The sequence below is a fragment of the Chelonoidis abingdonii genome, chromosome 1 (assembly GCF_003597395.2).
Source record: "Chelonoidis abingdonii isolate Lonesome George chromosome 1, CheloAbing_2.0, whole genome shotgun sequence".
NCBI classification, from domain to species: domain Eukaryota; kingdom Metazoa; phylum Chordata; order Testudines; family Testudinidae; genus Chelonoidis; species Chelonoidis abingdonii.
The window spans coordinates 246,095,427-246,109,890 of NC_133769.1; the positions used below are offsets into that span (position 1 = coordinate 246,095,427).

The 14,464-nt window shown below is 44.6% G+C and overlaps 1 protein-coding gene across 2 annotated transcripts in view; it reads right to left on the minus strand.

Moving 5' to 3' along the window:
- PLCXD1 (phosphatidylinositol specific phospholipase C X domain containing 1) overlaps positions 1-14,464 on the minus strand; it is a 31,252-nt gene that overhangs the window by 4,949 nt on the left and 11,839 nt on the right. The window contains exons 3-6 of one of the 2 annotated variants that reach the window (XM_032789444.2): positions 13,332-13,468; positions 10,236-10,364; positions 9,033-9,188; positions 596-779 (exon numbers count right to left, since the gene is read on the minus strand). In XM_032789444.2, coding sequence (XP_032645335.1) covers positions 596-779; positions 9,033-9,188; positions 10,236-10,364; positions 13,332-13,468 — 606 coding nt within the window. The remainder of the gene's footprint in view (positions 1-595; positions 780-9,032; positions 9,189-10,235; positions 10,365-13,331; positions 13,469-14,464) is intronic. The other variant, XM_032789446.2, reaches the window with a different exon arrangement.

Sequence of the window (14,464 nt, forward strand, 5' to 3'; positions counted from 1 at the left end):
TATTTATTGACAAATAAAATTTCCAGAATTTTAAAATCCTGTTCACAGAATTTTTAACTTTTCGGTGCAGAATGCCCTCAGGAATATGGGGTGCTGTGCAGCTGTGATGGTCGGACTGTGGGGAAGGTGGTAGGCAGGTCTATGAGTGGGGGGGGCGCTAGGCAAGCAGTTTGGTGTGCAGGGTGCGGTGCAGTTGTGGTGGGAGGCCAGCAGGGGAGGTCTCTGGGAGGGGTGGAGGCTGGACATAGAGATCTTAGTTGAGGTCTCTGGGTGAGGGGGCACTGGGCATAAGGGTGGGGCACTGGGCGGGGGGGGCCTGCTCTCAAGGGAAAGGGGCATGCTGGCAGCACAGGGGTGGGCAGGCCAGTGTGCGTCTGACAGCTGCAGGTTTATAAACAGTGCCCTCCTGCTGGGCTGTGCAGAGTGGGGCTGCTCCCGCCACGCTGTGCTTCATTGCCCCAAGCCTGCCCTTCACTCTGGAGACTGACCATCCCACCCCCCTCCACCTTGCCTTATGGGGGCCCACAAATATGTTTGGCACTGGGCCCACAAAAAGTTAATCCGGCCCCACCTGTAAGTGGGATGTGATAGGTACCTGGGCGCCCATTCTTTTTCATACGTTCCAGATACTGAATAAGATCTCGGGCTGCAGTCTTGTTTCCCCACCAATATGGAATTGCAGGCCATAGTTCATGGTGATTCATTACTTCAGTCACATCCTCATAGGAGATGATAACCTGGTACCGATATGTCCACATGTTCCGTAGCGTTGGAACCACCTGAAAGGAATGACAGTTCTACTGTTAGAGTTGACAGGAGCTGGATGACTAGCTCCTGGGCAACTCTAAAAATTGACATGCTAAGACATGAACTTGCTCTAAAATGAAATAGATGCAGGCTCAATTCAGACAATGCTGCTAAACCTGCCAACAAAAAGGGCTGGCACCAGGTGAATTAGAAGCTGCTTCAGGCTGAGAGAGCTCTGCGATGGTAATAATAACCTGAGATCTTTGGGGAATCAGAAAGTCTCCATCTTTTTGGCAGTTCTATTTAGAGCACAAATTACAAGTTCTCTTTCCTCCTCTCTAACAGGAAAGCAACCACAATTCCCCCAATGCCTTCCACAAACACACACCAGCTCTAGACAAGGGTGCTAATAGTACTGCAAGAGTGGGGGGGCAGGTTTGGCAAACAACAACTCCCTCCCAGAGCCCTCAAGGAAGCACTCCCTCACCAGACCGACTCTCCTGGGTCTGTCAAGGGAGAACCCTTGTCACCAGCCTGACCCTCTTCTTCCCCTCTCTCACAATCCCCATCATCCCAATCTCTAGTGCCTATGAATCAGAACCAGTTCACCTATCTTTAAGATGATTTGTGGGATGCTTCAGGCGATAAGGGATGTAATTTGAAATGCAAAAGTCACAGTTACTTCGAGATCATTTCAATGTATTGGCCCCTCTCTCTGATTCCTTGAGAGACTAGATGTGATCCATTCATGTTCTTTAAGTAATGTTTACCTCATGTCTTATTCTCAAAGGCTATTTAGCCTGTATCTGTTTCATGGCTCTACTGCACATGCACCTCAGACTGCTATGCTAAGAACCCTGAATGCTTAGAGAGTGTCATTCTTCTACCCTCCCTGATTTGCCAGTGTTTGCTATGTAATCCATTCCTGCTCTTCCCTGAAGCAACTTCAGTGTGGTGGGGCAGTGGGCAGAGCAAGGAAAACATCTTCCTATCTCCATACTTCTCTCCCCAACTCTCCACAAAGAAAGGGAATATCTCCCCACTGCACCATCATTGAAATGGGAAGGGGCAGAGAATCCATTGAGGGGGGAGAAGGAGACTAAAGAAATGTGTAATTTTAAAGCAGGTTGAGATCAAACGCCGCACCTACTATAATTACTTTGGTCACTCATCCCAGACTTGGCACCACCATCCAGATTTTTGAAATCTTCCCCTCCAGTAGAACTAAAAGGAGTTTTATACCATTTTACCAGAACTAAGGGCTGGCAACATGTCAGGTTCAGCAGCATAAGTGGTAGAAGCAAGAATCCAGCACTGAAAGCTACAGCACAGTATGATAGCCCCATCACGATCCAGTACCTTTATTATTTTGTATCAAATATTCCTTTTGTGGTGAGGGCAGTTTAATTCATCTCACTCTGGCTGGCCATTCTGAATACAAATAATCTATTCCATTACCTTCTCTAATATTGGTTCTGTTAATCCAGACTTTAGGTCAAAGAATGCTTTGATTTTTTGCATCCGATGAAGTGGCCTGTAGCCCACGAAAGCTTATACTCAAATAAATGTGTTAGTCTCTAAGGTGCCACAAGTACGCCTGTTCTTTTTGCAGATTTAGGCCTTGGCTAAACTCACACTTTACAGTGCTGCAAGTTTCGCGCTGAGGGGGGGTGAAAAAACACCCCCCTGAGCGCTGCAAGATACAGCGCTGTAAAGTGTCAGTGTAATCAGAGCGGCAGCGCTGGGACTGCGGCTCCCAGTGCTGCACGCTACACCCGTAAAGGAAGTGGTTTACATGCAGCGCTGGGAGAGCTCTCTCCCAGCGCTGTTGCTCTGACCACACTCACACTTACTTCAAAGCGCTGCTGTGGCAGCGCTCCAACAGCGCTGCCACGGCAGCGCTTTGAAATTCGAAGTGTAGCCATACCCACAGACTAACACGGCTGCTACTCTGAAATAAAACAGTGTCACTCATGTTTTCAGCTGAGGCCTTGAATATTGAGGATCATCTAATTTTCCCCAGAATTGTTCTATTTTAACTCTGCTGCATAAACCTCTTTGAAATGGTAATCTTGAATGGTTACCAGTACATACAGTAACTTCAAAGATTTAATTCAAATAGTAAACAGGGCCATCATTATTGTAGCCCTCCAGTCTCCAGAGAAGTCTCACTGTTCATGTGTCTCTTTGAAATGTTAATTGTTTAACTGCTCAAAGCTCTTGTACCTTGTAGCTGGTTTTAAAAAAAACTTGAAAATTGTAACTCTTAGAATTTAATCATTAAATAATCTGTTATTATTAAATCAAACGCTTTCTGGAGGGCTGGTGGGTTCAAAGCAATGGAGTAGGATGGCAAGCCTCTCTCACCTCTAGGTTGGCAGGTCAAATCCAGCCTAAGTTCAATAGAGAACCTCATTACCACCTGCTGGCTGTTGTGTGAAGTCAGTAGGTGGTCCCAATCCAGTCCCTAGTGGAGAAGCCCACATCACAAAAGCACTAGCACTAATTAGTGTCTTGTTGGCAGTTGTAGCAGAGAGGTCCAGGATCAAAAAGCCTACTGTCCCTCTGGAACACAGCTGACATGCTTTGGAGGCGCAGTGTGAGGAAGCCTGTACTGCTGCTGCCATTATGTATCAATTCTATCAGAGAACTTTAGGGCCAGAGCTGTCAGGAGAGCACTAGCACAAAAATTTCACTAAAAAAAACACCTCCACAAACATTCCCAGGACTACCTTAAAAGTGCATTTAACATCATCACTCTGACTAGGCACACTAGGGGAGTGAATTGTTTTGAATGCTGTCAGAGGAACTAGGTATGAATCAATCTGTTAGGTGCCAGTATAATTCACAGGTACAATTACAAAGTTCACCTAATTATCAAACATCTTATGTACCCTCAAGATGACCAGATGTCCTGATTTTATAGGGACAGTCCCAGTTTTGAGGCTTTTTCTTATATAGGCTCTTATTACTCCCCACCCCCGTCCCAATTTTTCACATTTGCTGTCTGGTCACCCTATGTACCCTTTACTGGACTGCAAAACAAGAGATTTTACATGAGGCCATTTTAAGCATGAAGGGAGGGGAGAGGAAAAGGAGAAGTGTATATTTTTCAATCTATATTTATATACTCTATTGCCTTGTCCACATTAGCAAACTTTTAGCCATAGCAAAATGCAGCTCTGCTAGTGATAGCAATGGTGGAGAATTACACGTCTAAAGTTTGCTAGTATAGATGCAGCCTATTTTCCATTTTGCAAAAATTTCTAGTGAACTAAACTAAGAGGAAACCAAACACAAGTCCTCCAGAAATTTATCTAACTTACAGAAAGTAACACAGAATGATACACTCTTTATAGTGTTTCTAAGCCATCCCATCAAATATAAGAGTATGTCTACACTGCCCATGTTACAGTGCAGCCACAGCAGCACTGTGACCTGGGCAGCGTAGACACACTTTATCGACAGCTCTCCTGGTGATAAAAAATAACCACCCTGAACCTTTCTCTCCAGGAGCACGGCTCATCGTGATAAAGTGCTGTCTATACCGGTGCTTTTCAGCACTAAAACTTTTGTTGCTCAGGGGAGTGTTTTTTCACACCACTGAATGACTAAAGTTTTAGCGCTGAAAGTGGCAGAGTATACACAGCCTTAAGTGATTTCTGTGCTTGCTATGAAATCTAATAGTGTCTTAAAAATTAAAAATGTTAAATTCTATTAGGGTTTTAAATTAATATCTAGAGAATCTCATTTAATTTCTGTGGCCCAAATTGTGAGCTCTTTCCTCATGGTGATAAACAGTTACTCATACAAATAATCCCATTGCCTTCAATGGAATTGTAACAGATATTGCAATCCCATGCAATATCTATGTGTGATTGTATTTTACTCCATGGGGGAGGGTTACCACAGCTCCTCTAGGAACTAAAAGCAGCAGGGGGTGATTACCCTGAGGATTGTAAACAATTCTAGATAAGCACCACCCAAGAAGTGTTTGCATGTGATGGTTTAAAATGAGTTTTCCCCGAGACTCAGATAAAGAAAGGGCTTTTGGTATAAAAAACTCAGCTTGAACTGACACAGATCACACAGGGCCTTCATTTTTATTCAGCAAACGGACAGAGCCCTCTGTCCACTGGCAGCCCCAACCAGAAGCGGCACCAGGGTTTTTGCCGCCCTAGCTGGCTGCGCTCCTCCTCCGAACATTTGGCAGCAGGAATCGTTCTGCTCTGCATCTTCAGGGCACCAAATTTCCACTGAAGACCTGGAGCGGAAGGACCCACCCACTGTCAAATTTCCGCTAAGTGTGGCAAAAGGCAGCCCTCCAAATCCTGCCACCCTAGGCGACCGCCTAGGGTCGCCTAGTGGAAGCACTGGCCCTGCCTCAACCCTTGTGCAAGGGTAGGAAACACTTTGGCTTACTAGGGCCCTGTAAGACTGATAGGTGGTGATCTCTGATAAGCTTTTAGCATGCATACAGGAACCTCTGTGTTCTCTCTGCAGTGCTTTTAGCTCAAGAATAAATGTATTTTGCTTTCCGAGTGGTAGCCATGGTAGCCACAAGTACTTCTTGTATTTTGTTTCGTGAAGGCTGGTTGATAACTGGTATGTACTGATATAGCTAAGGCAACAGTTCTCAATGTGCAGCCTGTGGGCCACATGCAGCCCAATTAGCACACAGCCGAGGCCTGGCTGTGTGCTAGAGGTCGCAGAGGTCTGGAGCTACTGGGACTGCCCTGCCCTGCCCTGCCCTGCCCTGCCCAGCGAGGTCTGGAGCCACCAGGCGCAGCGGGGTCCAGAGTCGCTGAGGCTGTGCTGCCCTGCCTTGCCCTACCCTGCCCCATACTTCGGGGTCCAGAGCTGACCTGCACCAGGCGGTGGAGTCCAGGGCTGCCAGGGCTGACCTGTCCCACGCAGCAGGGTCTGGGGCCACCGGAGCTCTGCTGTCTTTGCCACATGGCAGCATCTGGGGCTGCCCTGCCACCCAGCCCTGCAGTGGGGTCCACTCCTGGCCCTACTCTGTGGAGGGGGCTCTGGGCAGGCACTGGGCACAGGGGTCTTGGGGGGGAGAGGGGCGCACAGTGATTCTCAACCTGCAGCCCAGGTAACATGTTGTGGCCCACAATGATAAGTAGGTTGAGAACCACTGAGCTACGGTGACCACCTTTTTAAAAGGCAAAAGTGAGACACATGCAGAAGCCCTGCCCTCTCAGTGGCCCCACTCCTGTCCCTCCTCTTCTCCCGACCAGCTCCTCCTCTTCCCCCCAAGACCTTGCTCCCTGACCAGGCCAGAAGCCAGTGCCAGGCCATGGTAAGAGCCACCCAGGGGAGCCTGGGCTGCTGAGAGGAACCCCAGATCCTTCAGTTGCCCTGGGCAGTGGGCCTGGGGGCCTGAAAGCAGCCCCCGGCCTGTGTCCCCACCCTCCGGGGCATGCCGCCCAGGGCAGGGGGAGGGTCTGGACCCCAGGATGGGGAAAAGAAGCCTGAGCCCACCCAAGCCCCACCACCCTCAGCCGGGGTGGCTGAGGGGAAGCCAAAGCCCCACCTCCCTAGGCCGGGGGGCCAAAGCCCAAGGGCTTCAGCCCCAGGCAGGGGGCCTGTAACCTGAGCCCTGCCACCCAGGCCTGAAGCCCTCGGGCTTGGGTCCCATCAAGTCTAAGCCAGCCCTGGTGACCCCATTAAAACAGAGTCTTGACCCATTTTGGGGTCCCGAACCCACACCGCTGTTCTAGTCCTTAATCAAGTAAAATTTCTATCACTATCAGCGCCTCCACTCACAGATATTAACATGTGCTTAATAACTGTACACTTCATACTTAAATATCCGAGCCATCTTATCCAGGGCTACACATTTCATACACTTTGGCTCAGGGACTACATTTTCTGAACAGTGCTGAGCACATAGATGGTGCCCAGTGAATAATACATATAATGACAATAATCGTCAACTTTATGGACTCTGTAGATGCGATTTCTGTTCTTTGTTCTGGTATGGGCCTGGATACAGCTGAAACCCTAAGAATTTGAGGCATAAACACATCTGATACTCATATGACACTTTCTGATTCCTTCCTTTTCTCAAACTCAGAACCAAAAATGACGACAAAATTGTTTTCAGTTAAAATGTAAAATTGCACAGCAGCCATTGCTCTACAGCCCAGCATGTGGCAGAACCTGCCACCCCTTGGGAGTTAAATGATCTCCTCTCATCTGATTCTCTTTCTCTATCCATCCTGATCTCTGTGCTCTCACTATGACATCCATCCCAACTTCCTGGGACTGTTTGCTGGAGTCTCAGAGAACTGGCTACCTTGGTTTTGTTCCCATCTATCAGAGTCCTTTTTTTTTGCAGCATGCAGCAGAGCAAGAGGCTGGTCTGCTGGATAGGGAGCTAGCCCTGAAGGACCTGAGATCTACTCCCCACCCACATGGACTTCCTGTCTGACCTCAGGCCAGTGCCTTACGGACAGAATTTCAAAACATTTTAGGGACCCAAAGATGCAGCTTGGCATCTAGTGGTGTTTACAAAGCACCAAACCTTATAGGCCCTTTTGAAAATCCCACTAGGTGACTAAATACCTTTGAAAATCTGGCCTTTGGTCTGTGTGTGCCTCATGGCGTCATCTGTACAATGGGGATAACAGCACTGCTCTACCTCACTGAAGGGCTGTGAGGAGTAGTTAAGACCTTGTGAGGTGCTCAGATACTACAGTGATGGGACCACATAAGTACCTCAGGTAGAGTGGGAACTTTTCTATATCACGACTAGCCCTTCCCTTGGTTTTGGCCCCTTATTTTCACCTACGCCCCCAAATCTCCCCCTTTTTGTGAATGTAATCTTGGCTCAGAGGACTTGGCTGTATTTTTTCTGAGTCTCCTATGTTCTCTCTAAAACAACACACACACACACACTCACACACACACACACACACTCTCACACACGCAAGATTCCTGTTTTACAGGCTAGACTTCCAGATACTTAATTTAATCAGCAGCCCTTTCTTATCTTAATCACCCCACCAAAATACTGACTCCCTGCCCCAAGGACACCTCTCCTCTGCAGAACTTACATTTCACACCATGCTATGCTATAGTTAAGAGCTCCACCTAGGAGCTCCCACACCTCCTGTACGAAACTCAGGGGTGTTCCCGCCCCCCCTCTGCCACCCTCAAATGGTGCCCCTAGTCTGAGCATGCTTACCAGATGGGGCCCTGGATTGTGGATCATCCTGGGGCTTAGGCAGGGAATTTTTGCAGAGGAAATGAAGGTGTGGAGTGAGACTTGAGTTAAGACACGACACCATAGGGTTAGATTGGACCTGAGTGGGAGCTCTGTAGATCCCAGTGGATCCTAAATCTGAGGGTTAGGTGCCTGAGTACTTTTGTGGATCTGGGCCTAAGTGACTTGCCTAAGGTCACACAGGAAATCTGTAGCTCAGCAGGAAATTGAACCCAGGTCTCCCAAGCCTCCAGGCTAATATCCTAAACCTTCCACTAATTTTTGCCTCAGTTTCCCCATCTTGGGCTTTTCAGTAACTGTCCCCCCAGCACACAAGTCAAATAAACACCCTTTCTTGGGTTCTGGTTTATTAAGATAGCACATTTAAATATCAGATTAAATCAAAACAAGTCTTTCCTCAACTCTGTAGTTTCTTCAGCACCTTGCTGGACTCAACAGTGTTTTCCCCCAAACCCAGGTCCTGCTGTCCAGCATATCCTCAAGCCTCTTCCGCTTACGGCTTCTACCCTCACACCAGGTAGCTCCAGTCAGGTCTTTCCATCTGGATGATATGGAAAGGCCTCCCCAGTCCTCTCTGGCCATGGGTCAGGAGCCTCCCCACCTCCTCGCTCTTCAGTTACCCTTGTGTCAGGGCTGCAAGCCACAGCTCTCTCTTAGCTTACCCTCCAACTCTGGGCTTCTTTAGAGTATTTCCCTGGTCTTCCCCTCTCTGACAGAGCAGGCTCATTCTTATAGGAAGCCCTGCTCCTGGGATACCATCATGGGATGCCTGGTTACCTGACCCAATCACAAGCCCAAGTCCAAACCCATTTCTTGGGATTGGATGACACAGCACAGGTGGAGCTGAGTCAGTTCCCTTAGAGGACCACTCCACGCTATGACATCACTTATGTGATAAATCTCTAATAACTGATTCCCACTTATGTTGTTTATAATAGAACAGGTACATATTTCCATAGCTTTAAAGAACATAATGATAACGTAAAGCATATCACAAATCAAAAAACTACTGTATCATTCTAAAAGAAATTATGTCTGCACTTACATCTTTTGGACACAGTTTAGAATGAAAAATATTTTTTATGCAGGAGATAAGATGATTATGAAGTTCCTTGGTCAATCCATCAAAATTCCTGCAGGCAAGGATAACGACCTCCTGAGGATGGGCCTGCAACCACTTTAAAATTTCCCACAGAATATCCTAAAAAAGTAAAGTCAAATCAACTTAGAAAAGCCTGTCTGATGGTAAGGGAGAATTAAATAAATCATAAACTATGATTTATGATAGGCCAGACCTTCCACTGGTGCAAATCAGCATAGCTTTATCATGAATGACAATATGGGACATTCTGCAGGAAGTTTCATAGTGGCTGGAAAGCCATCCTTTGGATTTTAATTCAGCAGAGCTATGCTGATTTCACCACTTGTGGCTCTCCACTTTATATACCAATATATATAAGGTATATAGTGGCTTTGCATCTTCAGTGTCTTTCATCCGAGGATCTCAAAGGTGGAAAATAGAATCCCCATTTTTCTGGACTAGTTCAAGGTCAAAGAGTGAGTCAGTGGTAAAATCAGGGATACAGCCCAGGTCTCCTGACTCCCATGGTCTTGCTATATAACAAGACAGGCATTTATTATCCCATTAGTTGCTGACACTTACATCTCATTGAAGTCATATGCAACTAACAGCATGGCCAGGCCCTATGCGTGCCAGTACAGGAATACACCAATCAAAATGTGACATTTTAAGACCAAAAGACTGAGTCATTATCTTTTCAATAAATGCATTTTTTCTTGAAAAACATTGTACTTGTATTACATTTTAAATCCCATCTTATTTTTCTGTCACTTATTCCTCAAAGCAGTCACTTTGTGCCCACATCACAGAGTGATGGGCTGGCTCAAGATGAGATACTGGAATCATCACAAAACACACCCTGGAAAATGGCAATCATTTGTCTGCAGAGAACAGTGGATGAGAATTCCAGCTCACAGGTGGCTGCATGGAGGTTAAGCCTCGCTGACAACGGTAGAAATTAATTTCAGTTCCAACAATCAACTCTGCAGTATATTTTGTTCCTTATTTTGAAGTTCCCATGTTACTAAAGAAAGAATAACCTGTTCAGAAAATCTTGGAGTCGGTGTTCCCCACCCAAAGCAATTCTTACTCAGAAGTAGTTGTTGGTTCTTTAAAAAAAAATTAAGCAGCACTCCTTTCTGAATGCTCCAGATTTAAGAACAATACCTCTACTACAGCCGTTGTGTATACCATGTGCACAAAGTACAAATTCACAGAAGAGTCATTAGGCTTGTGAGCAATCCTAAAATCCAAATATCTAATTCCGGCATCCAGTTGTTCTGACACACTTAGTTCCTGAATGGTAAAAACAACAAATATCAGAGGGGTGGCTGTGTTAGTCTGGATCTGTAAAAGCAGCAAAGAGTCCTGTGGCACTTTACAGACTAACAGACGTATTGGAGCATGAGCTTTCGTGGGTGAATACCCACTTCGTTGGATGCATTCACCCACGAAAGCTCATGCTCCAATACGTCTGTTAGTCTATAAGGTGCCACAGGACTCCTTGCTGCAAAAACAACAAAATAATCCTAAATTTTTGCAAGGGACATGTGTTCCTTTATTTTGAGAACTATAAAGAAGCTTATCAAATTGTCCAATCTTAATTATCATATTTTTAGGATTACAAAATCTATTACATCTTTCACCTCTAAAATGATGCTGAAAGGTTTGTGTGTGGTGCTGACAGCTTGCTCTGAAGTTACAGAAACATCTGACATGATGGGTTTTTATTTCCTTATGAAGTGGACACTAATCACAGATTAGTTTAAGATCTTTTAAAAAGGACTTTAAATTGTCTACGTAATAAAAGCTTAGGAACCAACCCAAGTTCAACCCCTACACATGAGCAGTTCTGATTCATACTGAGTTCTGAGTTCAGTAATACTCCTATTGAAGTCATCTGGACTGCTTGTATGAGAAAAGGTTGCAGGGTCAGCAACTTAAAATGTCTGCATTCATTTTCCTCAGATCAAAGGCTTTACAGAGATTTTCTGTAGGGAGCTCCCTGGTCATGTTCCCTCAACAGAAATAATAATCCCATGGATACTGGATTTTTATTTTATGTATTTATTTATAATATTAAAGTTTTTAAGAAGGCTGAATCAGTTTCTGAATTCCTACAAACGGAGGCCTTATCTACTCTTTCCCATAGCCTTGTCCTAATCACTCTGCTAGGACAGTTGGTGAACGTGGCTTTCTGGAGTGAAAGGTCTAAAAAACCACATATATTTTGATCTAGATCAGGGATCGGCAACCTTTGGCACATGGCCTGTCAGGGAAATCCACTGGCAGGCCGGGAAGGTTTGTTTACCTACAGCATCCGCAGGTTTGGCCAATCGCAGCTCCCACTGGCCATGGTTTGCCGTTCCAGGACAATGGGGGCTGCAGGAAGCTGTGTGGGCCGAGAAATCTGCTGGCTGCTGCTTCCCGATGCCCCCATTGGCCTGGAATGGCGAACTGCGGTCAGTGGGAGCCGCAATTGGCCGAACCTGCGGACTCTGCAGGTAAACAAACAGTCCCAGCCCACCAAGGGCTTTCCCTGACGGGCTGCATGACAAAGCTTGCTGATCCTTGATCTAGACAGAGGCCTTACCTATAATAAATATCATCCCTATCTAACTAAGCAGTCATGGGATAAGAGGGAAGGTCTTCTCATGGATCAGTAAATGGTAAAAAGGCAGAAAACAAAGGGTAGGAATACATGGGTCTTTTTCAGAACAGAGAGATGTAAATAGTGGTGTGCCCCAGGGTCTGTGCTGGGACCAGTCCTATTCAACATATTCCTAAATGATCTTGAAAAACAGGTAAAGAGGGAGGTGGCAAAATTTGAAGATGGTACAAAATTATTCAAGATAGTTAAGTCCAGAGTTACAAAGGGATCTCACAAAACTCGGTGACTGGGCAATAAAATGGCAGATGAAATTCAATGTTGATCAGTGCAAAGTAATGTACATTGGAAAACATAATCCGAACTATACAAAATATTGAGGCCTAAATTAGCTGTTCCCTCTCAAGAAAGAGATCTTGGAGTCATTGTGGATAGTTCTCTGAAAACATCTGCCCAATGTGCAGCCTCAGTCAAAAAGCTAGCGGAATATTAAAAACCATTAGAAGAGGGATAGCTAATAAGACAGAAAATATCATAATGCCACTATATAAATCCCTTGTACTCCCACACTTTGAATACTGCATGCAATTCTGGCTGCCTCATCTCAAAAAAGATATATTAAAATGAGAAAAGGTACAGAGAAGAGCAACAAAAATGGTTAGGGGTGTGAAACAGCTTCCATATGAGGAGTGATTGAAAAGACTGGGACTATTCAGCATGGAAAAGAGACATCTAAGAGGGAATATGATATAAGTCTATAAAATTATTACTGGTGTGGAGAAAGTGAATAAGGAAGTGTTATTTACTCCTTCACGTAACACAAGAACCAGGAGTTACCCAATGAAATTAATAGGCAGCAGGTTTAAAACAAACAAAAGGAAGTACTTCTTCACACAACATACAGTCAACCTGTGGAACTCATTGCCAGGGGATGTTGTGAAAAGTATAACTGGGTTCAAAAAAGAATTAGATAAATTCATGGAGGATAGGTCCATCAGTGGCTATTAGTCAAGACTGTCAGAATCTGTGGAACTCAGTGCTAGGGGATGTTGTGAAGGCCAAAACTATAACCTGGTTCTAAAAGAACTAGATATGTTCCTGGAGGATAGGTTTATCAATAGCTATTAGGCAAGATGGTCAGGGATTCAACCATATGCTCTGATTGCCAGAAGCTGTGATTGGATTACAGGGATAATGGATCATTTGGTGATTGCCTGTTCTGTTCATTCCTTCTGAAGCAACTGGCGTTGGCCACTGTTGGAAGACAGGATACTGGGCTAGATGGCCCATTGTTCTGACACAGGATGGTCATTCTTACATTCTTAACTAATTCAGATTAGAAAGCGGTATGTGAGGAGTTAGTTAACAGTGTCCCTTTAACTATTGTCTTTATTTATGAATCCTCTATCCCCAAAAATATCAGCCTCTCCCACCAAAAATATCTTCCCCATAAACAGAAACTTGGTACGTACACCATGTTTTTGTCTTACTTCTCTACCTATGGTATTTAGAATTTGCCCAAAAATGTTATTCACATATCTAGGCACCGATGTATTCCTTAATTGAATTGAAAAAAGTATGAACATTCAATACTATGTAATAAATTTCAAACAAGACAATTAATTCAGGTTTGAGAATGTTGGATAGTTGGTTACCTGTGTTATAGACCACTTCATAATAATAGGATGTACAATGCAGGGCATACATTTATCTGTCACCTGCAACAGCTTTGATTCATTGACACTTACATCAGAGTTTTTATCCAAACAGTAAGTCATAGCATCATGGCTCCCTGTAGAGTAAAAACAAAGGTTAAGTTTATTTCAACCATTTGTTAGTACCTCAAATACCATTTTCCTTTGTATTACACAGTAGAAAATAATATCACATATGCACACCTAACCTTCTAACTCCCAACCTACTGCCAAAACGTAAATGTGTAGTGACAAAAGATACATGTCTTCACTGCAAAACAGATGTGTTTTTACACCAAGCTAGCTAATTTGAGATCACTATCTCAATGTACAATCCCAATGGAGAAAAAGCACTGTCATTTTTGTCTTGATGTAGCTAGGCAAGGCAAACCCTATTAGAAAATAGTTAAATCGGTGCAACTCCTAGTGTGGACTTAGTCATACGGTGTCAGTACAAGTTCATAGATTTCAAGGCCAGAAGAGACCATCGTGATCATCTAGTCTGATCCCCTGTCTAAGACAGGCCATCGAATTTCCCTAAAATAATTCCTAGAGCAGATCTTTTAGAAAAACATCCCATCCTAATTTAAAAACTGTCAGTGATGTAGAATCCAATACCACCCTGGATAAATTGTTCCAATGGTGAATGACTCTCACAGTTAAAAAAGTATGCCTTATTTCCAGTCTGAGTTTGTCTAGCTTCAGCTTCCAGCCAATGGATTGTATTATACCTTTTTCTGCTCAGTTGACAAGCCCATTATTAAATATTTATCCCCCATGTAGATACTTACAGACTGTAATAAAGTCACCCCTTAACCTTCTTATACTATCACTGGCAAACCAGCATCAGTACAAAATAGACTGAAATTTCTTCACCTACCATGAAGTGTAACCACCCCTCTGGTAAAAAGTTGCAATTCTTAAACTGTTGTGTAGTGTTCCTGAGTGCAGTTAATAGCATCAGTAATGCATCCCAGATCCAAATGAAATGTAGAAAGACGGTGTTGCCACCTCTCATCATGAGTCTCATGATATTTGATGTTTTTCTTAAAGTCTCAGTTTCTGGAGTTCCATGATTATTTGAAAATTTTGAC